Source organism: Salmo trutta, chromosome 5 (assembly GCF_901001165.1).
Source record: "Salmo trutta chromosome 5, fSalTru1.1, whole genome shotgun sequence".
Classification (NCBI taxonomy): domain Eukaryota; kingdom Metazoa; phylum Chordata; class Actinopteri; order Salmoniformes; family Salmonidae; genus Salmo; species Salmo trutta.
In genome coordinates, this window is record NC_042961.1 from 7,787,369 (window position 1) to 7,814,622 (window position 27,254).

Here is a 27,254-nt window from a genome sequence, read left to right on the forward strand (position 1 = left end):
TAAGACTTGCAATAAGCATATGATCCTTACAATGTCTTATCTCATCTCATAGTGATCCTTAATACATAACAGATATTTTCAGAAAGAAATGCTTAATATAAATGCATAACATAGCCTATAACAACACATTTTGAAGGGTCATATACGCATATGACAAGTCATAAAGCACTATACATATTGGCTTTACGTAGTGTGCTTCTGTTGACTACAATTAATATCTGTCCAGGATCGTAAATATACTATTCATAATTATTGCTAATACTGTCTGTAAGTGAAGACCCTCCACATTCCATGTTGTGTATGGTCAAAAGATAAACATGGTAACATTCATAAGTCGTAGTTTCCTTCAGATTCCAGCATGAACAAATCATCAAAATGTAGCCTAATGTAACACGATCACGATATGGGTTGGATTTAGTTCACGCATTGTAATCGCAGGCAGTTACAGCAGAGATATGATTTTTTGCTCTTTTACTACATAATTAATAAATTGAGTGCAGTGTTGCAGCTGTCTATGTTTGTAGCCATCTGCAGAATTTGTAGCACAATGCAGCAATTATGTAGCGTTATGTAGCCCAATGGGAACACTGAACCGTGGAGACCTCCCTTAAGACTGATAATGAACTACATATAAATGTACTGAAGCTGGTTTAGTGAACCCCACTCACAGGATTAGTAACCTTGCCAGAGACCTGAAGACTCACGTTAGCTACCCAAACTAATGCCGAGGCTTGAATACAGGCTAACACTGTCTTGTGGCATGCAAAGAGACCGGGCCCGAATGCCAGTTAGTCCCATATAGTAACAGGAAGAACTCTGGAAGCAGTTAACAGCAAGATCATCATCATCATACTGTATATTAAGATGACACTGCTAGGATGTGATTAGTTATGTTAAACTCACTGAAGGTGCCCACATCATTGAAGATGTGAACACAGTGGTTGAGAACTTTGGCACTGCTAGGTTCCAATTAGTGACAGAAGGTAATCTACATGTCCTGTGTATATAAATTAGATTCAAAACATTTACATTGATTACTAATTCACATGCCTCAAAATTATGTCTGCCTTTGATATTCGGCAATGGAGTTCACAGTAGTATACAGTAAGCTAGCCTACGGCAAGCTGCAGGGCCAAACAGTACCGAAATGAATGTATGTTTAACAATGCGAGTCATGCAGCAAGTCATGCTTTGCAGTGAAGTCTTTTTTTTAGGAAGACCCAGTTACAAATGTTGTAATACTTCTTCTATACGTTTCACATGTACAGTGTCTAAGGAGAGAGCCATCGGTTAGATGGAGAAAAAAAACAGAAGAATCAGCAAAATAATGCAACCTCCTCCACATGCAAACAGCACAACATGGCGAGGTGGAGTGGAGTGTTGTTAGTGCAACTGAAACAGTTCAGAGACATTCCCAGCACGGGAACCATCAACCAAGAATACTGACCAAGCAGTCAACAAAAGGTGGTTGGTTGTTGGTTACTTGGCTATGGATATCATATTGAACAGAGAACTGCTAAGACATACGGTGATGGTCGGTCAGTCTGAAAGGGGGTAGGAGTTTGAGTTCTTTATAAAGACCATGCTGGTCTTCGATCAGTCAGTCAGGGTTCTCTGTGCAGACCAGAAGATTGATTGGTTAAACGTGATGGTCCTGAGCTCTGATTGGTGAACACAGCCTCCTCCATCAGGTTTAAAGAAGACGATGACACAGAGTACAGTAGTAAAGTTGAAAAAACAAACCCAAAGTAATATATTCTGTGAACCACCTGTGTGTTTATGAATGCATTGATAGTACGCCAGGAGCAATATCTATATTGAATGATTTATAGCAAGTACAAAGCTCAATGTGCAGTACCACCTGTGTTGAATGCATGTATAGCCTTTTTGCATTTATAAAGGCAACCCCAAGGTACACGATATGACTAAAAGTAAGTGGACTCCTGCTCGCTGAACATCTCATTCCAAAATCATGGGCATTAAAATGGAGTTGGTCCCCCCTTTGCTGCTATCAGCATCCACTCTTCTGGGAAGGCTTTTACTAGATGTTGGAACATTGCTGCAGGGACTTGCTTCCATTCAGGCACAAGAGCATTAGTGAGGTCGGGCACTGATGTTGGCCGATTAGGCCTGGCTCGCAGTCAGCATTCCAATTCATCCCAAAGATGTTTGATGGGGTTGAGGTCAGGGCTCTGTGCAGGCCAGTCGAGTTCTTCCACACTGATCTCGGCATCCGTTTCTGTATGGACCTCGCATTGTGCATGGGGGCATTGTCATGTTGAAACAGGAAAGGGCCTTCCCAAATTATTGCCACAAAGTTGAAAGCACAGAATCGTCTAGAATGTCATCGTATGCTGTAGCGTTAAGATTTCCCTTCACTGGAACTAAGGGGCCTAGCCCAAACCATGAAAAACAGCCCTTACAGTTGACCAGGGCAGGGCAGAAATTTGATGAACTGACTTGTTTGAAAAGTGGCATGCTATGACAGTGCCACGTTGAAAGTTACTGAGCTCTTCAGTAAGACCATTCTACTGCCAGTGTTTGTCTAGGGAGATTGCATGGCTGTGTGCTCTATTTTATACACCTGTTAGCAACGGGTGTGGCTGAAATTGCTGAATCCACTAATTTGAAGGGGTGTCCACATACTTTTATATATATATAGTGTATACAGAAAGTCTTGTAAAGTATACTGCTCAAAAAAATAAAGGGAACACTTAAACAACCCAATGTAACTCCAAGTCAATCACACTTCTGTGAAATCAAACTGTCCACTTAGGAAGCAACACTGATTGACAATAAATTTCACATGCTGTTGTGCAAATGGAATAGACAACAGGTGGAAATTATAGGCAATTAGCAAGACACCCCCAATAAAGGAGTGGTTCTGCAGGTGGTGACCACAGACCACTTCTCAGTTCCTATGCTTCCTGGCTGATGTTTTGGTCACTTTTGAATGCTGGCGGTGCTTTCACTCTAGTGGTAGCATGAGACGGAGTCTACAACCCACACAAGTGGCTCAGGTAGTGCAGCTCATCCAGGATGGCACATCAATGCGAGCTGTGGCAAGAAGGTTTACTGTGTCAGTCAGCGTAGTGTCCGGAGCATGGAGGCACTACCAGGAGACAGGCCAGTACATCAGGAGACGTGGAGGAGGCCGTAGGAGGGCAACAAGGAGGAGCAGGTGGAGCACTGCCAGAGCCCTGCAAAATGACCTCCAGCAGGCCACAAATGTGCATGTGTCTGCTCAAACGGTCAGAAACAGACTCCATGAGGGTGGTATGAGGGCCCGACGTCCACAGGTGGGGGTTGTGCTTACAGCCCAACACCGTGCAGGACGTTTGGCATTTGCCAGAGAACACCAAGATTGGCAAATTCGCCACTGGCGCCCTGTGCTCTTCACAGATGAAAGCAGGTTCACACTGAGCACACGTGACAGACGTGACAGAGTCTGGAGACGCCGTGGAGAACGTTCTGCTGCCTGCAACATCCTCCAGCATGACCGGTTTGGCGGTGGGTCAGTCATGGTGTGGGGTGGCATTTCTTTGGGGGGCCGCACAGCCCTCCATGTGTTCGACAGAGGTAGCCTGACTGCCATTAGGTACCGAGATGAGATCCTCAGACCCCTTGTGAGACCATATGCTGGTGCGGTTGGCCCTGGGTTCCTCCTAATGCAAGACAATGCTAGACCTCATGTGGCTGGAGTGTGTCAGCAGTTCCTGCAAGAGGAAGGCATTGATGCTATGGACTGGCCCGCCCGTTCCCCAGACCTGAATCCAATTGAGCCCATCTGGGACATCATGTCTCGCTCCATCCACCAACGCCACGTTGCACCACAGACTGTCCAGGAGTTGGCGGATGCTTTAGTCCAGGTCTGGGAGGAGATCCCTCAGGAGACCATCCGCAACTCATCAGGAGCATGCCCAGGCGTTGTAGGGAGGTCATACAGGCACGTGGAGGCCACACACACTACTGAGCCTCATTTTGACTTGTTTTAAGGACATTACATCAAAGTTGGATCAGCCTGTAGTGTGGTTTTCCACTTTAATTTTGAGTGCGACTCCAAATACAGACCCCCATGGGTTTATAAATTAGATTTCCATTGATTATTTTTGTGTGATTTTGTTGTCAGCACATTCAACTATGTAAAGAAAAAAGTATTTAATAAGATTATTTCATTCATTCAGATCTAGGATGTGTTATTTTAGTGTTCCCTTTATTTTTTGAGCAGTGTATTACAGGGTGATAGAATGACATTGTGAATACATACAGAATCTATTGTACACTGGTGGCACAAAGAAAGTAAAATATGTATTCACCCCTTATAGATACTCTGAGAACCACTGATAGATAGTGATCCCACTGGAGATCTACAAGGATAATGAAGGTGAACAATACAACATTCATTGCTGCTCTGCTTTTACTCCATAGACTGGTAAAAAAAATAAAGTCTCTACCAAAATATACGGCCGATGTGTGCGAGCAGACTAGCACAACACAAGCGTACAGGAGTATAGGTGTGAACCTGTGTCTGTGGGTCACAGAGGGTAGCCAAACCCATGGTGGTCTTAAGGTCACTGCACTGTGCCTTGAAACCCTTTCACCGCACTCACCCCAGAATCTTCAAAGTGACCAACAGGGTCAACTCCAAGGTTCCATGGCCCACAGGGGTAAAACCACCAGGTTCTCTTTAAATTAACAGCATCGTAGCGTCATCATCTGCTGCTTTTCACAGGCATCAGCAAGGTGAGGGCTAAGCAATGGCCTCAGCTGAGACACGCCAACAACTTCCAGCATCTCTGACCCTATGACCAAATTGCCCAGCATTGGGACAATAAAGATTTTCTGAATCTGTTAACCGTCTTCACACACTCAACATAAGCCCCTCTTTACTTCTACGAAAATATGTCCTCCTTGTCCGAGTCTGGCGAGGTGGGTCTGGAGATCTCAAAGAGAGGCTTGGGGGAGCTGGGAGCTCTTCCTTGAGCTTTGAGGAGCTTCAGAGCCTCTGCTAGCTGAGCCTCCAGGCCGGCCATGCGGGTGTTCAAGGTCTTCAAGTCTTCTTTGAGCTCCAGCTTGAGCTCCAGGAGGGAAGCATGGAGAGTCTGCTCTGGGATAGGGTAGAAGGCGTGCTGCTTGGTCACCTCAGGGGGTACCACAGGGCTGCGGTCCTGTGGCGTGTTGCCCGTGGTTCGGGCGCCGTCCCCCACGTTGTCCAGGCGCAGATCGCTCTTGGTAATGCCGCTGTCGCACGAGCCGGTTTTCTTGAGCGAGGTCTGGGACTCGTGGGCTGCCCCTGCCTTGGTCCGTTCGGGTAGCGTCTCCATGGACTCGGCTTTGGACACCTTGGAAATTCAGAATATAATGTGTTAATGCAGATGGCTGGAGAGCTATTGAATCATCACTAAGGCTATCTAATGCCAGGATTCAATCGGAAGCTGGGAATCCTAGTCTAAATATGTTATGTTTCTGGTCATACCTTGTTCCAGTTGGACTCCTTAAAGCGACCCCAGCCTTTGACCTTGGCTGGCTCGGACAATTGGAGAGACGGGGCCTGGAGCTGGGTTTTTTCTGAGGGGCCGGAGGTTGTGGACGCCAAGATGGAGATTGAAGGAATGGGCGTGGCTGGACTTTCGGTGACAGTGACAATGCTGGTGGTGGTGATGATTTCATGGATGGGAATGGGCTCAACATAAACGGTCTGGCCTCTCTCCAGGTCATCGGATGGGTCTGCCCGCTCCTGATGTACACGGGCCTCCTTCTGCTGCCGGAACCGCTGGAAAAGCCGACGGACCGGATGGTCCGGCGGGAGGTTGAGGGGCGCCTCATTCTTTCGTCTCAGGCGCTCCTCCTCCTCTCGTTTCACATCGCTGATCTTTCTGAACACAATCTGTAGAGAGACAACAGGCTCTTGATTAGTTCAATTCAACTATGAACTCCATCCTGTGTTATGTAGCTCATGTTGTGCGTTGGGTGGTATGTCTAACCACATTATGCTAAGCTATCCGGAGATTGCTGAAACTAACCAATAAACCAGAATGTGCACTTTAAAATACAATAAAACATTTAATTGGGTCAATCAACTAAGTTTAGGTAAGTGAAAAAAATGTCAATGTGTATCTGCACCAAATTCAGCTTTGTTCGATGATGAGCTTCTCTGACAGTTAAGACTAGCACACAGGTAAGTATCTATAGTAGGTAAGCAGACAGATAATGCAGTAGCGCTAAAGGCATGGAAGTGCAGGTACAGTGCATTACTAATTTAAACCCATCAGACTGAAAACACAGCAAATAATGCCTTTTGAGGAATCGCTCAAAGGAAATATAAATGGCTCCTCTTGTTGCTAGACTTTTTTCTCGACAGAAACTCAATCATTCTTTAGCAGAACTTTAACCAAAACACAAAGCAGCCATTTTTGATTATTCTGGGTGACATTTAGAAAAAGATTGTTGTATTTATGTTGATTTTACACAGCAAATGTTGTCCATGTTGTCCCACAAATTACATTACTTTAACCATTCATGCACAACACATTTCTTAGGATTTGTAAATATATATTCATAAGGAAAAGCACACGCAAAATATCAAAGTTCTATGCTTAGTATTTTCATTTATTTAGAGCCAGCACAAACACCTAACATTTCAACTAGGTCTTTTTCAAGGGTGTGCTATGTGAGAAAACTCCTGTAGTCTGTATTCATACAAGTTTGAGTGAACAACAATTGGCAACAATTGGTAATTTCAATTAGACAATTGGATAGCAATCAATTAGTAAGTCACAGTTGACAATATTTTTTCTATATACAATATTTACAAAGGTCTACATAGACAATACATTTAGACAAAATCATAAGTCAACATGATATTGATAGGGCCCATGTTTTCCAAAGCAATGATCCCATGACTTGCAAAGGTAAAACAATATTGATAAAAATAAATCAAAACATGGCCATGATACATAAAAAAATAAAGGTCTGAGATTGAGTTCCTCATTAAAGGGATACTTCAGATTCTGGCAATGAGACCCTTTATCTACTTGAGCCAGATGAACTTGTAGATACCATTTTTACGTCTCTGTGTTCAGTATGAAGAAAGAGGTAGTTTTGCGAGCCAATGCTATCTAGCGTTAGCGCAATGACTGGAAGTCTATGGGAAAGAGAGAGCTAAAGAGATAGAGAAAGATAGATAATATATGCAATGGAGTTGAAAAATATGAACTACAGGCAATCAGTGTTCGAACAGGAGATATTAAACAAAATATTGAAGAAAATGAGCTCATCTTATGATGTTCATTGCAAAAATGTACTAATTGATTCACTGGACACACACACACACACACAACTGAAATATTAAACGGCAAATAGATTAGTATGACTATCCTCACATCTATGGAGACAAATATTTAGCAGCACATTCTAGATTGCTTTTGAAAATTATTACCTTTGAGTGAAACCCTAAACCCTGCAGACATATGCGAAATGCATACATGCTTATAACAAGTTATAAATCATTATACCTGCAAGCTTGTAGAAAAGTTTTACCCAAAAGGCCAATCTGCTGGTTTATCATTAGTAGCTTGTTAAACAACTTCACAACAGGGCAGGTGGGACTTTAGCAATATATATATATACATATATACATTGATCAACCTTGAGATGTTTCTACAACTTGATTGGAGTTCACTTGTGGTAAATTCAATTGATTGGACATGATTTGGAAAGGCACATACTATATAAGGTCCCACAGTTGACAGTGCATGTCAGAACAAAACCCAAGCCTTGAGGTTGAAAGAATTGTCCGTAGAGACAGGATTGTGTCGAGGTACAGATCTGGGGAAGGGTACCAAAAAAATGTCTGCAGCATTGAAGGTCCCCAAGAACACATTGGCCTCCATCATTCTTAAATGGAAGAAGTTTGGAACCACCAAGACTTCATAGAGCTGGCTGCCCGGCCAAACTGAGCAATTGGGGGAGAAGGGCCTTGATTACATTAGGGAGGTGACCATGAACGCGATGGTCAATCTGACAGAGCTCCACAGTTCCTCTGTGGAGATGGGAGAACCTTCCAGAAGGACAGCCATCTCTGCAGTACTCCACCAATTAGGCCTTTATGATAGAGTGGCCAGACAGAAGCCACTCCTCAGTAAAAGGCCTGCTTGGAGTTTACCAAAAGGCACCTAAAGACTCTCAGAACATGAGAAACAAAATTCTCTGGTCTGATGAAACCAAGATTCAAGTCTTTGGCCTGAATACCAAGTGTCACGTCTGGAGGAAACCCGGCACCATCACTACGGTGAAGCATGGTGGTGGCAGCATCATGCTGTGGGGATGTTTTTCAGCGGCAGGGACTGGGAGAGTAGTCAGGATCGAGGGAAAGATGAACGGAGCAAAGAGCAGAGATCCTTGATGAAAACCTGCTCCAGGGCACTCAGGACCTCAGACTCAGGCGAAGGTTCACCTTCCAACAGGACAATGACTCTAAGCACACAGCCAAGACAACGCAGGAGTGGCTTCGGGACAAGTCTCTGAATGTCCTTGAGTGGCCCAGCCAGAGCCCGGACTTGAACCCGATCGAACATCTCTGGAGAGACCTGATAATAGCTGTGCAGCAACGCTTCCCATCCAACCTGACAGAGCTTGAGAGGATCCACAGAGAAGAATGGGAGAAACTCCCCAAATACAGGTGTGCCAAGCTTGTAGCGTCATGCCCAAGAAGACTCGAGGCTGTAATCGCTGCCAAAGGTGATACAACAAAGTACTGAGTAAAGGGTCTGAATACTTATGTAAATGTGGTATTTCTGTTTTTCATTTTTAATAAATTAGCTAAAATGTCTAAACCTGTTTTTGCTTTGTCATTATGGGGTATTGTGTGTAGATTGAGATTATTTTTCAATTAATGCAGGTGTTTCAGCCTAGCTCAGTGCTTTCTGTGGTGGTGGGGCAGCCAGTGGAAAATACGGAGCGTAGGGGTTGGTAATGTTCTTTAGTTGCGCCATGATTGACTCAGTGTTCTGTCACTCAAGGGGACACTACAGGTAAAGCTTGAAAATTCAAGGCCTTGGGTGCTGCCATAGACTTAGAAGTGCCCATCTTAAAAGGCTCAAGGTCATTGGCAACAGATAAGATGACTTCAAATCATGTTATATCTACCTTAGCTTTGATTGAACTGATCGTGTCAACATAATACTTTCAAAACGATAGCTGGCAAGCTTGGATTGGACTGATCATGTTAACATCATACTTTCAAAATGATAGCCGGCAAGCTAGATAAGCAGTCGTCATCATGAATCAAGTCAACAATCTACTAGCAAATCCTATTCAATCCTTGTCATATGAAGAGAAATTATGGATTATATAACGTATTGGTGTTCATTGGCCATTGGACATAACCATTACACAAGAAGTTAGAAATGGCAAATTCCACGAGTGCTGAGGCACGACTGCAGCCTTGGGTTTGAACCCAGGCTGTGTCACTGCCAGGCCGTGACACCCATGGGACAGCGCACAATTGTCCCAGGGTCGTCTGGGTTAGGGGAGGGTTTGGCCGACCAGGATTTCCTTGTCTCATCATGCTCTAGCAACTGCTTGTGGTGGGCGGGGCACCTGCAAGCTGACCTCGGTCATCAGCTCGGCGGTGTTTCCTCCGACACATTGGTGCGGCTGGCTTCCGGGTTAAGCGAGCAGTGTGTCAAGAAGCAGTGCGGCTTGGCTCTCGACATTCGGTAGGGGAGTTGCAGCAATGAGACAAGATCGTAACTTCTGGCCCATGGCGTTGTATGTGAATGTTTATCCTTTCTTTTTTTACCCTCTTTTTCTCCCCAATTTCGTGATATCAAATTGCTAAAGTTTGAATACATTGGCCATGCTGTCAATCCAGCATGACTTCTGCCGTGTTCAAAACAACTGGAAACTCGGAACTGGGAAATATCAGACTTCAGTGAGTTCAAGACAACTGGGAACTCTGAAAAAAACTAGCTTTGACTGGGAAAATAATTTTCAGCGGTCATCCAACTCGGAAAGTCGGGAACTCCAGCCTCTTTCTAGAACCCAAAAGGACCGCCGCGCCACCGTCCTGTTCAAGTGAGCACAGCACAACAAGGTAAGTCTAAAAATGTCTTGTAAGTTGCTGCATGAATGATGTAATATGCCAGGGAGATAGCATTACTTTCTTGGCCACAGAATACATAAGTGTATGTTGTGTAGTAAGCTGTTAGTAGCCCATGTGTCTTACCCTAATAATTTGGTCCCTTTCCCCCCTCATAACTTAGCCTACTGTTCTGACTTGGTGGTGCACATGTAGCCTATAGCCTGTTTTAGAGAAATGTAATCGTCGAATATTGTAAGAGCTTTCATTGTCTGCTTATATGCCCCCTTTATTTATCCTACAGTTCTGACTTGGTGTACAGGGAGAATAATGTAAGAGCGATAACTACGTCCGTCCTAGCTCGGATTGCCTCTTATCCGCTCATTGTTCCCTTATGCCATAGTTTGAACATCTCAATTGTCAGTAGAAACCACATTTGTTTAAGCAAGTCAGCCATACCAGCTATGTTTTAAAAAAAGGCAGTAAATGAGGCTGAATGAACTGTTTTGCTGCCAGAAAAGGCTCCGCTGATAGCCAGGTGTAGCGGTGGTAATGATTCCCTCCATGGTGCTGAAAACAAAGCTCTGCTGTTGGGACAGCTTTATATAGGTCCTAACAGTTTGCGGGAACCGTTTGTCACCGTTATAGCGCAACGAATGTGTTGTGTAGTGGCTTTGCTGGAATGCATCCCTCAAATTTTTTGGGCAGTTTGCCCCACCAAGATTTACATGCTAAAATCTGCACAATATACATCCCAAACATTTTCTGCTATTATAATTCCTCTTACCAAGTAATGCGTTAACTATCACACCTCTCTACAGGGTTCTAAGCCTCCAACCCCCCAAGCGAAATTATGGTGTCATGAACATCGAAGTCAGAGACGTGGCTTGGCATCTATTATTCAGTGAGCTGCCGAATTGCCAGCTGGCTGCTTCAGAGAACAAAAGCTTCACGTCAGTTGGGTATTTTTTATTTTATGTAAGGAGGCAAGCTTAATTTAGGTTATGCCCAGTGACTCTCATCGGGGGGGGGGGGGGGGGGGGGGGGGGGGTTCATGGCAAACACTGTAACGTTAACTCTGTCACTTACTCGCCCACATATACAGTGCCTTCAGAAAGTATTAAGCCTAAATAAGTTCAGGCGTAAAAATGTCTTGAACAAGTCACATAATAAGGTGCATGGACTCTCTGTGCAACAATAGTATTTAACATGAATTTTGAATAACTACCTCATCTCTGTACCCCACACATAAAATTATCTCTAAGGTCCCTAAGCCGAGCAGTGAATTTCAAACACAGATGTAACCACAAAGATCAGGGAGATTTTCCAATGCCTCGAAAAAAAGGGCACCTATTGGTAGGTTGGTAGTGGTATTTTTTTCTTTTTTAAGCTGACATTGAATGTCTCTTTGAGCATGGTGAAGTTATTTCTTACACTTTGGATGGTGTATCAATACTAGAGGTCGGCCGATTATGATTTTTCAACGCCGATACCGATTTCGATTATTGGCGGACCAAAAAAAGCCGATACCGATCAAATTGGATGATTTATATATATATATATATATATATATATATATATATATATATATATATATATATATATATATACACACACATTTGTAATAATGGCAATTACAACAATACTGAATGAACACTTATTTTAAGTTAATAAAATACATAAATAAAATCTATTTAGTATCAAATAAATAATGAAACACGTTCAATTTGGTTTAAATAATGCAAAAACAAAGTGTTGGAGAAGAAAGTAAAAGTGTAATATGTGCCACGTTAAAAAGGTAACGTTTAAGTTCCTTGCTCAGAACATGAGGACATATGAAAGCTGGTGGTTCCTTTAAACATGAGTCTTCAATATTCCCAGTTATTAAGAAGTTTTAGGTTGTAGTTATTATAGGAATTATAGGACTATTTCTCTCTATATCATTTGTATTTCATATACCTTTGACTATTGGATGTTCTTATAGGCACTATAGTATTGCCAGCCTAATCTCGGGAGTTGATAGGTTTGAAGTCATAAACAGCGCTGTGCTTCAAGCATTGCGAAGAGCTGCTGGCAAACGCAGGAAGGTGCTGTTTGAATGAATGCTTACGCGCCTGCTGCTGCCTACAACTGCTCAGTCAGACTGCTCTATCAAATCATAGACTTAATTATAATAAACACACAGAAATATGGTCAAATCCGGAAACTATAATTTCGAAAACAAAACGTTTATTCTTTCAGTGAAATATGGAACCGTTCCATATTTTATCAAACGGGTGACAACCCTAAGTCTAAATATTGCTGTTACATTGCACAACCTTCAATGTTATGTCATAATTATGTAAAATTCTGGCAAATTAGTTCGCAACGAGCCAGGCAGCCCAAACTGTTGCATATACCCTGACTCTGCGTGCACTGAACGCAAGGGAAGTGACACAATTTCCCTAGTTAATATTGCCTGCTAACATGCATTTATTTTAAATAAATATGCAGGTTTAAAAAAATATACTTCTGTGTATTGATTTTAAGAAAGGCATTGATGTTTATCATCACCCGTTTGGCGAAGTAGGCCGTGATTCGATGATAAATTAACAGGAACCGCATTGATTATATGCAAAGCAGGAGAAGCTAGTTAACCTAGTAATATCATCAACCATGTGTAGGTAACTAGCGATTATTTGAAGATTGATTGTTTTTTACAAGATAAGTTTAATGCTAGCTAGCAACTTACCTTGGCTCCTTGCTGCACTCACGTAAAAGGTGGTCAGCCTACCACACAGTTTCCTCATGCAATGCAATCGGCCATAATCGGCATCCAAAAATGCCGATTACCGATTGTTATGAACACTTGAAATCGGCCCAAATGAATCTGCCATGCCAATTAATCGGTCGACCTCTAATCAATACAGCCAGTCACTACAAAGATACAGGCATCCTTCCTAACTCATTTGTCAGAGAGGAAGGAAACCACTTTCATAATGAGGCCGTTGGTGAATTTAAAACAGTTACAGAGTTTAATGGCTGTGATAGGAGGATGGATCAACAACACTGTAGTTACTCCACAATACTGACCTAAATGACAGAGTGAAAAGAAAGAAGCCTGTACAGAATAAAAATATTCCAAAACATGCATCCTGTTCGCAATACGGCACTAAAGTAAAACTGCAAAAAAATTGGCTTTATGTCCTGAATACAAAGCATTATGTTTGGGGCAAATCCAACACATCACGGAGTACCACTCTTCATATTTTCAAGCACGGTGGTGGCAGCATCATGTTATGGTATGCTGGTAAAAAGAAACGGAATAGAGCTAATCACAGGCAAAATCCTAGAGGAAAACCTGGTTCATTCTGCTTTCCAACAGACACTGGGAGACAAATTCACCTTTCAGCAGGACAATAACCTAAAACACAAAGCCAAATATACACTGGAGTTGCTTACCAAGACGACATTGAATGTTGCTGAGTGGCAAGTTTTGACTTAAATCTGCTTGAAAATCTATGGAAAGAATTGAAAATGTCTGTCTAGCAATGATGAACAACCAGACCTCGAAGAATAATGTGCAAATATTGCACAATCCAGGTGTGCAAAGCTCTTAGAGACTTGGGCAGAAATACTCACATCTGTAATCGTTATTATGGGGTGTTGTGTGTAGATTGGTTTTCTTCACCTATCTATTTAATTAATCAGGCTGTAACAACAAAATGTGGAATAAGTCAAGAGGTATGAATACTTTCTTAAGGCACTGTAGGCCTACACGTGCATAGGCCAACCTAGTCGCACACCCACTCGCATGATATGTTTTTTTTGGTCCCTATATTTCGTATGATATTTTACATCGCTCCATTTCGTATGATATGTTAAATCAAATCAAATTGTATTTGTCACATGCGCCGAATACAACAGGTGTAGACCTTACAGTGAAATGCTTACTGACAAGCCCTTAACAATGCAGTAAAAACATCTTTTTTTAAAGAATAAGAAATAAAAGTAACAAATAATTAAAGAGCAGCAGTAAAATAACAATAACGAGGCTATATACAGGGGGTACCGGTACAGAGTCAATGTGCGGGGTCACCATTTAGGCGAAGTAATTGAGGTAATATGTACATGTAGGTAGAGTTATTAAAGTGACTATGCATAGATAATAACAGAGTAGCAGCAGCGTAAAAGAACAAGGGGGGGGGGGGCAAAGCATTTGATTAGACATTTTACATTTTAGTCATTTAGCAGACGCTCTTATCCAGAGCGACTTACAGTAGTGAATACATACATTTCATGCATTTTTTATTTTTTTGTACTGGCCCCCCGTGGGAATCGAACCACAACCCTGGCGTTGCACACGCCATGCTGGAGTTGCAAACACCATGCTCTACCAACTGAGCCACAGGGAAGACCCTGTTCAGGAGTCTTATGGCTTGGGGGTAGAAGCTGTACAGAAGCCTCTTGGACCTAGACTTGGCGCTCCGGTACAGCTTGCCATGCGGTAGCAGAGAGAACAGCCTTTGACTAGGCTGGCTGGAGTCTCTGACAATTTTTAGGACCTTCCTCTGACACCGCCTGGTATACAGTGAGGGAAAAAAGTATTTGATCCCTGCTGATTTTGTACGTTTGCCCACTGACAAAGAAATTATCAGTCTATAATTTTAATGGTAGGTTTATTTGAACAGTGAGAGACAGAATAACAACAAAAATATCCAGAAAAACGCATGTCAAAAATGTTAGAAATTGATTTGCATTTTAATGAGGGAAATAAGTATTTGACCCCCTCTGCAAAACATGGCAAAACCCTTGTTGGCAATCACAGAGGTCAGACGTTTCTTGTAGTTGGCCACCAGGTTTGCACACATCTCAGGAGGGATTTTGTCCCACTCCTCTTTGCAGATCTTCTCCAAGTCATTAAGGTTTCGAGGCTGACGTTTGGCAACTCGAACCTTCAGCTCCCTCCACAAATTTTCTATGGCATTAAGGTCTGGAGACTGGCTAGGCCACTCCAGGACCTTAAAGTGCTTCTTCTTGAGCCACTCCTTTGTTGCCATGGCCGTGTGTTTTGGGTCATTGTCATGCTGGAATACCCATCCACGGCCCATTTTCAATGCCCTGGCTGAGGGAAGGAGGTTCTCACCCATGGCCCCGTCCATCGTCCCTTTGATGCGGTGAAGTTGTCCTGTCCCCTTAGCAGAAAAACACCCCCAAAGCATAATGTTTTCACTTCCATGTTTGACGGTGGGGATGGTGTTCTTGGGGTCATAGGCAGCATTCCTCCTCCTCCAAACACAGAGAGTTGAGTTGATGCCAAAGAGCTCCATTTTGGTCTCATCTGACCACAACACTTTCACCCAGTTGTCCTCTGAATCATTCAGATGTTCATTGGCAAACTTCAGACGGGCATGTATATGTGCTTTCTTGAGCAGGGGGACCTTGCGGGCGCTGCAGGATTTCAGTCCTTCACGGCGTAGTGTGTTACCAATTGTTTTCTTGATGACTATGGTCCCAGCTGCCTTGAGATCATTGACAAGATCCTCCCGTGTAGTTCTGGGCTGATTCCTCGCCGTTCTGATGATCATTGCAACTCCACGAGGTGAGATCTTGCATGGAGCCCCAGGCTGAGGTATATTGACAGTTCTTTTGTGTTTCTTCCATTTGTGAATAATCGCACCAACTGTTGTCACCTTCTCACCAAGCTGCTTGGCGATGGTCTTGTAGCCCATTCCAGCCTTGTGTAGGTCTACAATCTTGTCCCTGACATTCTTGGAGAGCTCTTTGGTCTTGGCCATGGTGGAGAGTTTGGAATCTGATTGATTGCTTCTGTGGACAGGTGTCTTTTATATAGGTAACAAACTGAGATTAGGAGCACTCCCTTTAAGAATGTGCTCCTAATCTCAGCTCGTTACCTGTATAAAAAACACCTGGGAGCCAGAAATCTTTCTGATTGAGAGGGGGTCAAATACTTATTTCCCTCATTAAAATGCAAATCAATTTCTAACATTTTTGACATGCGTTTTTCTGGATATTTTTGTTGTTATTCTGTCTCTCACTGTTCAAATAAACCTACCATTAAAATTATAGACTGATCATTTCTTTGTCAGTGGGCAAACGTACAAAATCAGCAGGGGATCAAATACTTTTTCCCCCTCACTGTAGATGTCCTGGATGGCAGGAAGCTTGGTCAGTGATGTACTGGGCCGTACGCACTACCCTCTGTAGTGCCTTGCGGTCGGAGGCCGAGCAGTTGCCATATACCAGGCAGTGATGCAACCAGTCAGGATGCTCTTGATGGTGCAGCCCAAGAACCTTTTGAGGATCTGGGGACCCATGCCAAATCTTTTCAGTCTCCTGAGGGGGAATAGGTTTTGTCGTGCCCTCTTCACGACTGTCTTGGTTTGTTTGGTCCATGATAGTTTGTTGGTGATGTGGACACCAAGGAACTTGAAGCTCTCAACCTGCTCCACTACAGCCCCGTCAATGAGAATGGGGGCGTGCTCGGTCCTCCTTTTCCTGTAGTCCACAATCATCTCCTTTGTCTTGATCGCGTTGAAGGGGAGGTTGTTGTCCTGGCACCACACAGCCAGGTCTCTGAGCTCCTCCCTATAGGCTGTGTCGTCATTGTCAGTGATCAGGCCTACGACTGTTCTGTCATCGGCAAACTTAATGATGGTGTGGAGTCCAGGTGGGAAAGGGCAGTGTGGAGTGCAATAGAGATTGCTTCATCTGTGGATCTGTTGGGGCGGTATGCAAATTGGAGTGGGTCTAGGGTTTCTGGGATAATGGTGTTGATGTGAGCCATGACCAGCCTTTCAAAGCACTTCATGGCTACAGACATGAGTGCTACGGGTTTGAAACATGTTGGTATTACAGACTCAGATGGGGAGAATGTTGACCTGTTTAAAGGTCTCACTCACATCGACTGCGGAGAGCGTGATCACACAGTCGTCCAGAACATGGCTTCTGGTTGGGGTATTTACATACAGTCACTTTGGGGACGACGTCATCGATGCACTTATTGATGAAGCCAGTGACTGATGTGGTGTACTCCTCAATGCCATCGGAAGAATCTCGGAACATATTCCAGTCTGTGCTAGCAAAACAATCCTGTAGCTTAGCATCTGCTTCATCTGACCACTTTTTTATTGACCGAGTCACTTCCTGCTTTAATTTTTGCTTGTTAGCAGGAATCAGGAGGATAGAATTATGGTCAGATTTGCCAAATGGAGGGCGAGGGAGAGCTTTGTGCGCGTCTCTGTGTGTGGAATAAAGGTAGTCTAGAGTTTTTCCCCCCTTTGGTTGCACATTTAACACGCTGGTAGAAATTTGGTCAAACGGATTTAAGTTTCTCTGCATTAAAGTCCCTGGCCACTAGGAGAGTCGCCACTGGATGAGCGGTTTCCTGTTTGTTTATGGCAGTATACAGCTCATTGAGTGCGGCCTTAGTGCCAGCATCGATCTGTGGTGGTATGTAGACAGCTACGAAAAATACAGATGAAAACTCTCTAGGTATATAGTGTGGTCTACAGCTTATCATGAGACACTCTACCTCAGGCGAGCAAAACCTCGAGACTTCCTTAGATATCGTGCACCAGCTGTTGTTTACAAATATACAAAGACCGACACCCCTTATCTTAACAGAGGCTGCTGTTCTATCCTGCCTGTACAGTGTAAAACCCGCCAGCTTTATGTTATTCATGTCATCGTTCAGTCGTGACTCGGTGAAACATAAGATATTACAGTTTTTAATGTCCCGTTGGCAGTTTAATCTTGCTCATGAGTAATCGATTTTATTTTACAATGATTTCACATTGGCCAATAGAATGGATGGCAGTGGGGGTTTACTCGCTCAAATACTCCTACGAATTCTCAGAAGGCAGTTCAACCTCCACCCCCTTTTTCTCTGTCTTTTCTTCACGCAAATGACGGGGATTTGGGCCTGTTCCCGGGAAAGCAGTATATCCTTCACGTCGGACTCGTTACAGGAAAAAGCTTCTACCAGTTCGTAGTGAATAATCGCTGTTCTGATGTCCAGTAGTTATTCTCGGTCATAAGAGACGGTAGCAGCAACATTATGTACAAAATAAGTGTTACAAACAACGCAAAAAATAAAAATAACAGTTGGTTAGGAGCAAGTAAAACGTCAGCCAGCCTCTCCAGCGCCATTCACAAATGGTCCGGTGGCATTGCACTGCTGGAATAGCGACCGTACAGTATTACAACCTAAAAAACATGTTTTAAGGGAGAAGTAGGCATTGGTCTGAAGCCTAAAAATAAAGGGAATTCACATGAGCACCACAATACCTTCTTCACCCATACTCTACCAAGGTTTTCCAACACACAGCTTGGTGTCTTGTACTTCAAACAGTGTATGCAGGTTGCATAGGATTCAAATCATCTCTAACAGCCTAATTAATACTCTTAGAGGAGGTGCTCCCATAACAATGTGATTTGTTAGCAAGCTTGTTTTGTTAAAGAATTTGGTATATATTCAACATTGAGTTGTGTTTGGGTATAGTTGGCTAGCTAGCTAGCTAGCTAACTGGCATTAGGGCATAAGCTGGCTAACGTTAGCTGTGTGAAGTAGCTAGCTAGGTCAGCTGTTGTCTGGCTCCAGCTAGCTAGCTAGCTAATGTCATGACCGAAGCAATATGTGTAAAAACCTTCAATAACCAAATATAGATAGCTATTCAACTTTAGCTCTCATCTGGTATAATGTTATGTTAGCTAGCTAGCTAACTAATCAAAACCACATTCATTGGCTTATCAAATCAAAAACAGCTCACTATTAACAACCGACCCATTGTTTCACTTTGGACAATCATCTGTATGCATTTATTGATTAACCTCAGCTTGAATACCAACATATAGCTATGTACAGTAGCCTAGATTTGATCTCATACACTACACTTCTTTTGACTGCTTGGCTGGTGCAGGCGGCCAGCTGTGTTGTTGAGTTGCTGAGCAACGGAGATGCTGGGCCAAGTTTTAGAACTCTGAAAAAGATGTGAGCATTGCCAGAAATTCTACAAAATGTAGCACCTCTTTGGTTCTCTATTGGCACGTGAGAATGATAAATTATAAATGTATTAAAAACTGTTGCCCCTACAAACTTAGAGTCCGAAAGGTTGCAAGTCTAATGGTCACTTTACAGATGCTGTAGTCTCGTTCTTATCCAACGCCTTGCGGAAAAAGCACATTCGTTGCACAAATGTACCTATCCATAAACATCAATGCCTTTCTTAAAATCAATAAACAGAAGTATATATTTTTAAACCTGCATATTTAGTTCAAATAAATGCATGTTAGCAGGCAATATTAACAAGGGAAATTGTGCCACTTCTCTTGCGTACAGTGCAAGTAGAGTCAGGGAATATGCAACAGTTTGGGCTGCCTGACTCATTGCGAACTGTGTTTCTTCCTAACAAAGACCGTAATTAATTTGCCAGAATTGTACATAATTATGACATAACATTGAAGGTTGTGCAATGTGTCGTGTCTTTGGCTATGCCGGATTAAGTGATATGACATGCTATTCTATAAAATCCTTTTTCTGTAATTAATATTACCTGATTAAGTTAATCATGAAAATGTAATTAACTAGTCGGGGCACCACGAAAGACTGTTTATAGAGCTGTTATCTTACGAATAAACTCTTAAAGACCTAGTAATATTTTACATCAATAGCAGTCAATATTAATCGTCACCTTATTTCAGTCTCATCTGAAAGTTGTAAATTCTTGGCTATCTTCACGAACCCTGACTAACAAGTTGAATCAGCAATACAAAATTGGGTTTAATTATTTATTTACTAAATACCTAACTAATCACACAGAATTACATATATACCGAATGGATCATACATTGATTACAAATTATGTCATAAAGGAAAACGTCCCTAGCGGACAGAACAGATATGACGGCTGGTTACACAAAGGGAGGGGGTTGGGTTTGAGTGAAAGAGCTGGAAGACTGAGGAACAAAGGGAGAAGCTATGCTATCGTAAATACAGTATCTTATGCATTCTAAATTACTGCCCATTTGAAAAAGGAGAATGCAATAAATATTTACTCTGAGATGCGCTTCGGTAGGTTGGTCGTAGATGCTGGCCGTGTTGCCCAACAGAGATCTTCCTTGTCCCTTTAAGAGTGTCTCTGGTGGTAAACTGGGGAGCGTATGCGGCTTTATTAACTCAATTATATATATTTTTTTTACATTGTTTGCAAACTGATATGTGACACGTATTAATGCCAAAATAACATGCAAAACAGGCAAGCCCCATTTGTTGCTAAGCCTGTGGGGCTCGGCCTCACCTGCCCTGAATGATGGGTCGCCACTGACTGTACCATAGTTATCTAACCCTCTTCGTTGTTGCTTTCTGCTTTGTTTGTTTTAATATTCCATATCACCTCAAGGGAGGAACCAGTGCCTTGCTGTGTGCAGAGCAATCAAGACGAGTGTTGTGTACAAAGAAAAATTGTGGCCTGAGGTATTGAGGTGTTAGCGTTGCACTTTTATCTTTAGATAAAAGACAGAGACCGGGTACACAGACATGGTAACACACACACACACGCACGGACAGTGTTGGTGTGCGTATTAGTGCTTGTGTATTTTTGGGACAGACATGTGCTCAGTCAGTAAGGAACTCCCATGGCGCGGTCAAAGTTCATAACTCGCCTATGGCTCAAGCCTTACTTTCTCATGGGGACGCTATGCTAACATAGACTTCCGCCTCATGAACCACTCAAGCTAACACAGAGAAAATCATGTCTGCATAAGACAAAACAACAGCCATGGTCATTTAATATATATATATAAAAATGCTACCCAACTTTTTATTAAAAGCTGTATAAAAAAAAGTGCTTTATCTGTTAGCTTATCATTGTTATTTATAATTCACATTCACAATTTGAAACTGATAGACAGTCTTTTCAGAGTAATACTGCACCCAAACCCAAGTCATTTGAATGTGTAGCAGAAGACCCCTAAAGGCAAAGCAAGCAGTGTCATTTTGATTCACTTCGATAGATCAATGGGCATGAACGACTCACCACTTTATTGTATCCATGGCGATGCCAACAGGGTGTTACTTCTTCAAAGACTTGCCATCAGCATCTGGGTCCACTCAGCCATAACAAAACACAAAGTAGGTTGATGCTGTAGTGTATTCATGTCGTCTTCAGAGGCTCATTAGACGTATGATATGCATTGATGTGTGACACTAATGTATCTGTCTTTTCTCTGAATGCTGTTACAACGGAAAGGAAGATACAAATGAAAAAACTGTACCAGATAAGAGGTTTAACTTATACCATACCAATCTGTTGGAATTAAACCAAATGAGACATACAATATATTATATATATAATGTATTCAATTGTGATCCCAACATTGGCGTCTCTTTCTCTCTTCTACTCCCTCGTTTGGCTTAACTGAGCCATAGAAGTAGATTCTGTCTCTCTCCCTCTCAGGACTTCAGATGGTGTTTGTCAGTTGGTGAAATATGGGCGTGCTGGGTGGGGGTTAGAAGTGGTGGTTGATGGGTACTGTGGTCTGGGTAGGGAGCACACTGCTCTCTCTTTAGCATGACCTTTGGCTCTCTACCACTCATGCTGACAGCAGTATAGAGAGAGCAGTGTGCTCCCTACCCAGACCACAGTACCCATCAACCACCACTTCCAACCTCCACCCAGCACGCCCATATTTCACCAACTGACAAACACCATCTGAAGTCCTGTGGGAGCACACACACACACACACACACACACACACACACACACACGACCACTCCCCTCACCAGAAACCCTCATACCATCCACCCTGACATCGAAATGGCCACCCCCCCACCAGAAACCCTGCCCGCTCCATATGCTACACTCTTAGAGGTTCCATCTAGAACCTAAAAGGGTTATTCGGCTGTCCCCATAGGAGAACCCTTTGAAGAACCCTTTTTACATTTACATTTACATTTAAGTCATTTAGCAGACGCTCTTATCCACAGAGGGTCCTACATGGAACCCAAAAAGGGTTCTACCTGGAACTAAAAAAAGTTCTCCAATGGGGACAGCCGAAGAACCGAAGAAGAGTGTAGCACTCCAAGCCCACGTTGAAGATGCTGAGGCGAGAGTGAAGATACTGAGTGTTCCTGCCTGGACCAGCATGGGATTAGCGCTAGCATTAGCGTGAGGGCAAGGGAAGGCAGTGGCAGAGTGTGTGCCTTTGCGATCGACTGCACAACTGATCCTCTCAAATGTCCTCTGTATCTTACACAGCCGGCGTCCCAAATGGTACCATATTCCCTATAGCTCTATGGCCCCTGGTCAAAAGTAGTGCACTATATTGGGAATAGTGTGCCATTTAGGAGTCCACTCGCACAGAAGTCAAAACTCTGCTTCTGTGATATTTCACACCAACCCTTCGTCATTAAGCTGTCTTTACAGTGACATGTTGTCCACGTAATTTAAAGTGTTGTCCTTTGATTTCCCCAAAAGCAGAACCGAACAGAAATCTGCCATTTACATGATCAGAAGTCCAAACTAGGGTTAAATAAAAGGAGGAACCCAGCGGGCAAAGCTGGTTGAATGACATCGATCCACATCAAGGAGAGACGAGTGTTCGACTTTCTTTTTTCAATTTGAATTGATGTCATTATAACCAGTTACTATACCCTGATGAAGACAGATTGGCTGCCTAAACGATGGTATTAAAGCATCTGAGCTCATAGAGTGTGCGGCTCTCCTTTTATTTTTAAATCTGGTTGAATGTCATTGCAACCCATTTATAGGTTGAAATCGGGTTGTAATGTTGATGCAACTAGTTTTGCCCACTGGGGAAGATAGCTAGGTGACAATATTGCAACCGTAAATTTCATCCACCACCCTAATCGTGGAAGGGTGTACTTTTCATTACTATGATTCATTCGTTTTCACTATAACTGTGACAGTGGACCAAGATCGATGGTCACATATTGCCCTCCTTTTTAGTCTCCTCAGAATTGGGCATTTTGCTTCGTATCCCTTTGCCCCAAACACTGCTGCTGATTGTAAATTGCTTCCTGCACTGAACTGTTATTGAAGCTCTCCTCCTCCTCCATAGCCTGCCACACACACACACACACACACACAAGTATCATATTAACTTCTTTGGGCTGGGGGGCAGTATTTTCACATTCGGATGAAAAGCGTGCCCAGAGTAAACTGCCTGCTACTCAGGCCCAGAAGCTAAGATATGCATATTATTAGTTGATTTGGATAGAAAACACTCTGTTTCTAAAACTGACAGTTTCTAAAACTGTTTGAATGATGTCTGTGAGTACAACAGAACTCAAATGGCAGGCGAAAACCTGAGAAGAATCCAACCAGGAAGTGGGAAATCTGAGGTTTGTAGTTTTTCAAGTAATTGCCTATCCAATTTACAGTGTAAATTTGGTCAGATTGCACTTCCTAAGGCTTCCACTAGATGTCAACAGTCTTTAGAACGTTGTTTCAGGCTTCTATTGGGAAAGGGGAGCAAATAAGAGCTGTTTGAACCAGTGGTCTGGCTGAAAGCCTTTAGTTTAGTCACACGGCGGCCGTGAGCACGAGCTACGTTCAAAGATTGATTCTATACATCGTTTGACATGTTTCTACAAACTGTAATGGAACTTTTTTGAGTTTTCGTCTGGACTTAGTGCCTGCGCCTTGTGCATTTGGAATAGTGAACTAAACGCGCAAACAAAAAGGAGGTATTTGGACATAAAGATTAACTTTACCGAACAAAACAAACATTTATTGTGGAACTGGGATTCCTGGGAGTGCATTCCGATGAAGATCATCAAAGGTAAGTGAATATTTATAACGCTATTTCTGACTTTTACTGACTCCGCAACATGGCGGGTATCTGTATGGCTTGTTTTGGTGGCTGAGCGCTGTACTCAGATTATTGCATGGTGTGCTTTCACCGTAAAGCTTTTTTGAAATCTGACACAGCAGTTGCATTAAGGAGAAGTTTATCTTTAATTCTATGCATAACACTTGTATCTTTCAGCAACATTTATGATGAGTATTTCTGTAAATTGATGTGGCTCTCTGCAAAATCATCGGATGTTTTGGAAGAAAAACATTAGTGAACATATCACGCCAATGTAAACTGAGATTTTTGCATATAAATATGAACTTTATCGAACAAAACATACATGTATTGTGTAACATGAAGTCCTATGAGTGCCATCTGATGAAGATCATCAAAGGTTAGTGATTAATTTTATCTCTATTTCTGCTTTTTGTGACTCCTCTCTTTGGCTGGAAAATGGCTGTATGATTTTGTGACTAGGCGCTGACCTAACATAATCGCATGGTATGCTTTCACCGTAAAGCCTTTTTGAAATCGGACACTGTGGTTTAAAATGGTGTATAATACTTGTATGTTTGAGGAATTTTAATTATGTGATTTCTGTTGTTTGAATTTGGCGCCCTGCACTTTCACTGGCTGTTGTCAAATCGATCCCGTTAACGGGATTTGATCCCTAAGAAGTTTAAACTCCTATTTCCTTCTGCGACCCTGGTAGTTTACCTCATGTGGAGCCTCACACTCCTGTTCACTCACACAGCTCCTTCCCAACTCTCTATAATTCAATACATTTCTCATAATTTTATATACAGTGCATTCGGAAAGTATTCAGACCCCTTCCCCTTTTGTTACGCTCATCAATCTACACACAATACCCCATAATGACAAAGCAAAAACAGGGTTTTAGTAATTTTTGCAAATGTATTAAAAATAAAACAACAGAAATACCTTATTTACATTATATTCAGACCCTTTGCTATGAGACTCGACATTGAGCTCAGGTGCATCCTGTTTCCATTGATGATCCTTGAGATGTTTCTACAACTTGATTGGAGTATACCTGTGGTAAATTAAATTGATTGGACATGATTTAGAAAGGCACACACCTGTCTATATAAGGTCCCACAGTTGACAGTGTATGTCAGAGAAAAAAAACAAACAATGAGATCGAAGGAATTGTCCGTAGAGCTTAGAGACAGGATTGTGTCGAGGCACAGATCTGAGGAAGGGCACCAAAACATTTCTGCAGCATTGAAGGTCCCCAAGAACACATTGGCCTCTACCGTTCTTAAATGGAAGAAGTTTGGGACCACCAATACTCTTCCTAGAGCTGGCCGCCCGTCCAAACAGCAATCGGGGGAGAAGGGCCTTGGTCAGGGAGGTGACCAAGAACCCCATGGTCACTCTGACAGAGCTCCAGATTTCCTCTGTGGAGAAGGGAGAACCTTCCAGAAGGACAACAATCTCTGCAGCACTCCACCAATCAGGCAGATGCCACTCCTCAGTAAAAGGCACATGACAGCCCGCTTGGAGTTTGCCAAAAGACACCTAAAGGACTCCGACCATGAGAAACAAGATTCTCTGGTCTGATGAAACCAAGATTGAACTCTATGGCTTGAATGCCAAGCGTCACTTCTGGAGGAAACCTGGTACCATCCCTACGGTGAAGCATGGTAGAGGTAGCATCATGCTTTGGGGATGTTTTTCAGCAGCAGGGACTGGGAGAGTAGTCAGGATTGAGGGAAAGATGAACAGAGCAAAGTACAGAGAGATCCTTGATGAAGTCTTGAGCGCTTTGGAGCAGGTTTTCAGACTAGGGCGAAGGTTCACCTTCCAACAGGACAACGACCCTAAGCACACAGCAAAGACAATGCAGGGGTGGCTTTGGGACAAGTCTCTGAATGTCCTTGAGTGGTCCAGCCAGAGCTCGGACTTGAACCCGATCGAACATCTCTGGAAAGACCCGAAAATAGCTGTGCAGTAACACTCCCAATCCAACCTGACAGAGCTTGAGAGGATCCGCAGAGAAGAATGTGAGAAACTCCCAAAATACAGGTGTGCCAAGCTTGTGGCATCATACCCAAGAAGACTTGAGGGTGTAATCGCTGGCAAAGGTGCTTCAACAATGCACTGAGTAAAGGGTCTGAATAGTTATGTAAATGTCATATTTCAGATTTTATGGGGTATTGTGTGTAGATTGATGAGGGGGGGAAACAATTTAATGCATTTTAGAATAAGGCTGCAACATAAAATGTGGAAAAAGTCAAGGGTTCTGAATACTTTCGGAATGCACTGTATTTTGGAAAACATTATTGCTTTCCTGTTCATTGAAAAATCATAGATTTGTATTATTTGAATTTCCATCTTCGTCTTGTTTTTTAGCAGGTCAGGATGACTGTGTGGTTTCTGAAATAAACAGATCTTCTACTCACTCAAACATGAGAAAGCCTAAATCTGTTGCCATGTGCAGATTGTGTTTCTCTACTGTTGAAGGAGAAACATCTGAAAGGTACAGTAGGGATTCCGTCCCATTGCGGGACTTTAATCTTCAATCAAAAGCATAAAATAATTACATTTCGATCGAAGGTTAAAAATGACAGTCTCTTCCAAGTTCCTGAATCCCAAAGAGATTCCTATTTATGAATATCTTCGGCCTTCTCTCCATGGGCAAGATCGAATCCCCAAGCTGACAAGGTACAAATCTGTCATTCTGCCCCTGAACAAGGCAGTTAACCCACTGTTCCTAGGCTGTCATTGAAAATAAGAATTTGTTCTTAACTGACTTGCCTGGTAAAATAAAATAAGTCCTTAACTCTAAGACTTTTACAATGAATAAGTGTGAACTGATGTAATACAACGTATTTATAATATTATGTGGAAATGCAAAATGCTCTCACGCAACTGTAATGTACTTTGTTATATTATGTAAAATGCTAAATATTATCTCTCTGATTGTTGAAGTGTGTTTTATTTGTCAGCTTAAAAGCATTCCGATCTGCAATTTGGAATCCATTAATAACATTAGCTCTATCATTATAAATAGTCTGACATTTTCAACTGATTTCACCTGACTATATAATAGAGCAACGTTATACTATTATGCATTTTCTTGGTTCTATCACAATGATTACATCAGCCCCCATCCAGCAAATCTGAGGAGCGTTCAGCAGGACGCAACATTTTGGAACGTTCAGATAGAAATATGCTATGTAGAACAAATATGCCTCTCTGACATATAGAATATAAAATCATGTCAGTTCCATTGGTGGCATTTCAATTCGAGGGCGCAGGTTGTAATATGGTTGTAATCGTTTTAATTTAATAAAAAAAACATAAAAAAAAATAAACACTAGTTTAGTCA

The 27,254-nt window shown here is 42.5% G+C and overlaps 1 protein-coding gene across 7 annotated transcripts in view; it reads right to left on the reverse strand.

Annotated features, from left to right (window-relative positions):
* Positions 1 to 4,162: 4,162 nt before the first annotated feature.
* The window catches only part of LOC115193592 (potassium voltage-gated channel subfamily H member 1), a 92,011-nt gene continuing 68,919 nt past the window's right edge, over positions 4,163 to 27,254 (reverse strand). For all 7 annotated transcript variants that reach the window (XM_029752383.1, XM_029752382.1, XM_029752381.1 and 4 more), the window contains 2 exons: positions 5,477 to 5,887; positions 4,163 to 5,342 (listed from right to left, as the gene is read on the reverse strand). In XM_029752383.1, coding sequence (XP_029608243.1) covers positions 4,893 to 5,342; positions 5,477 to 5,887 — 861 coding nt within the window. In that variant the 3' untranslated portion in view covers positions 4,163 to 4,892. The remainder of the gene's footprint in view (positions 5,343 to 5,476; positions 5,888 to 27,254) is intronic.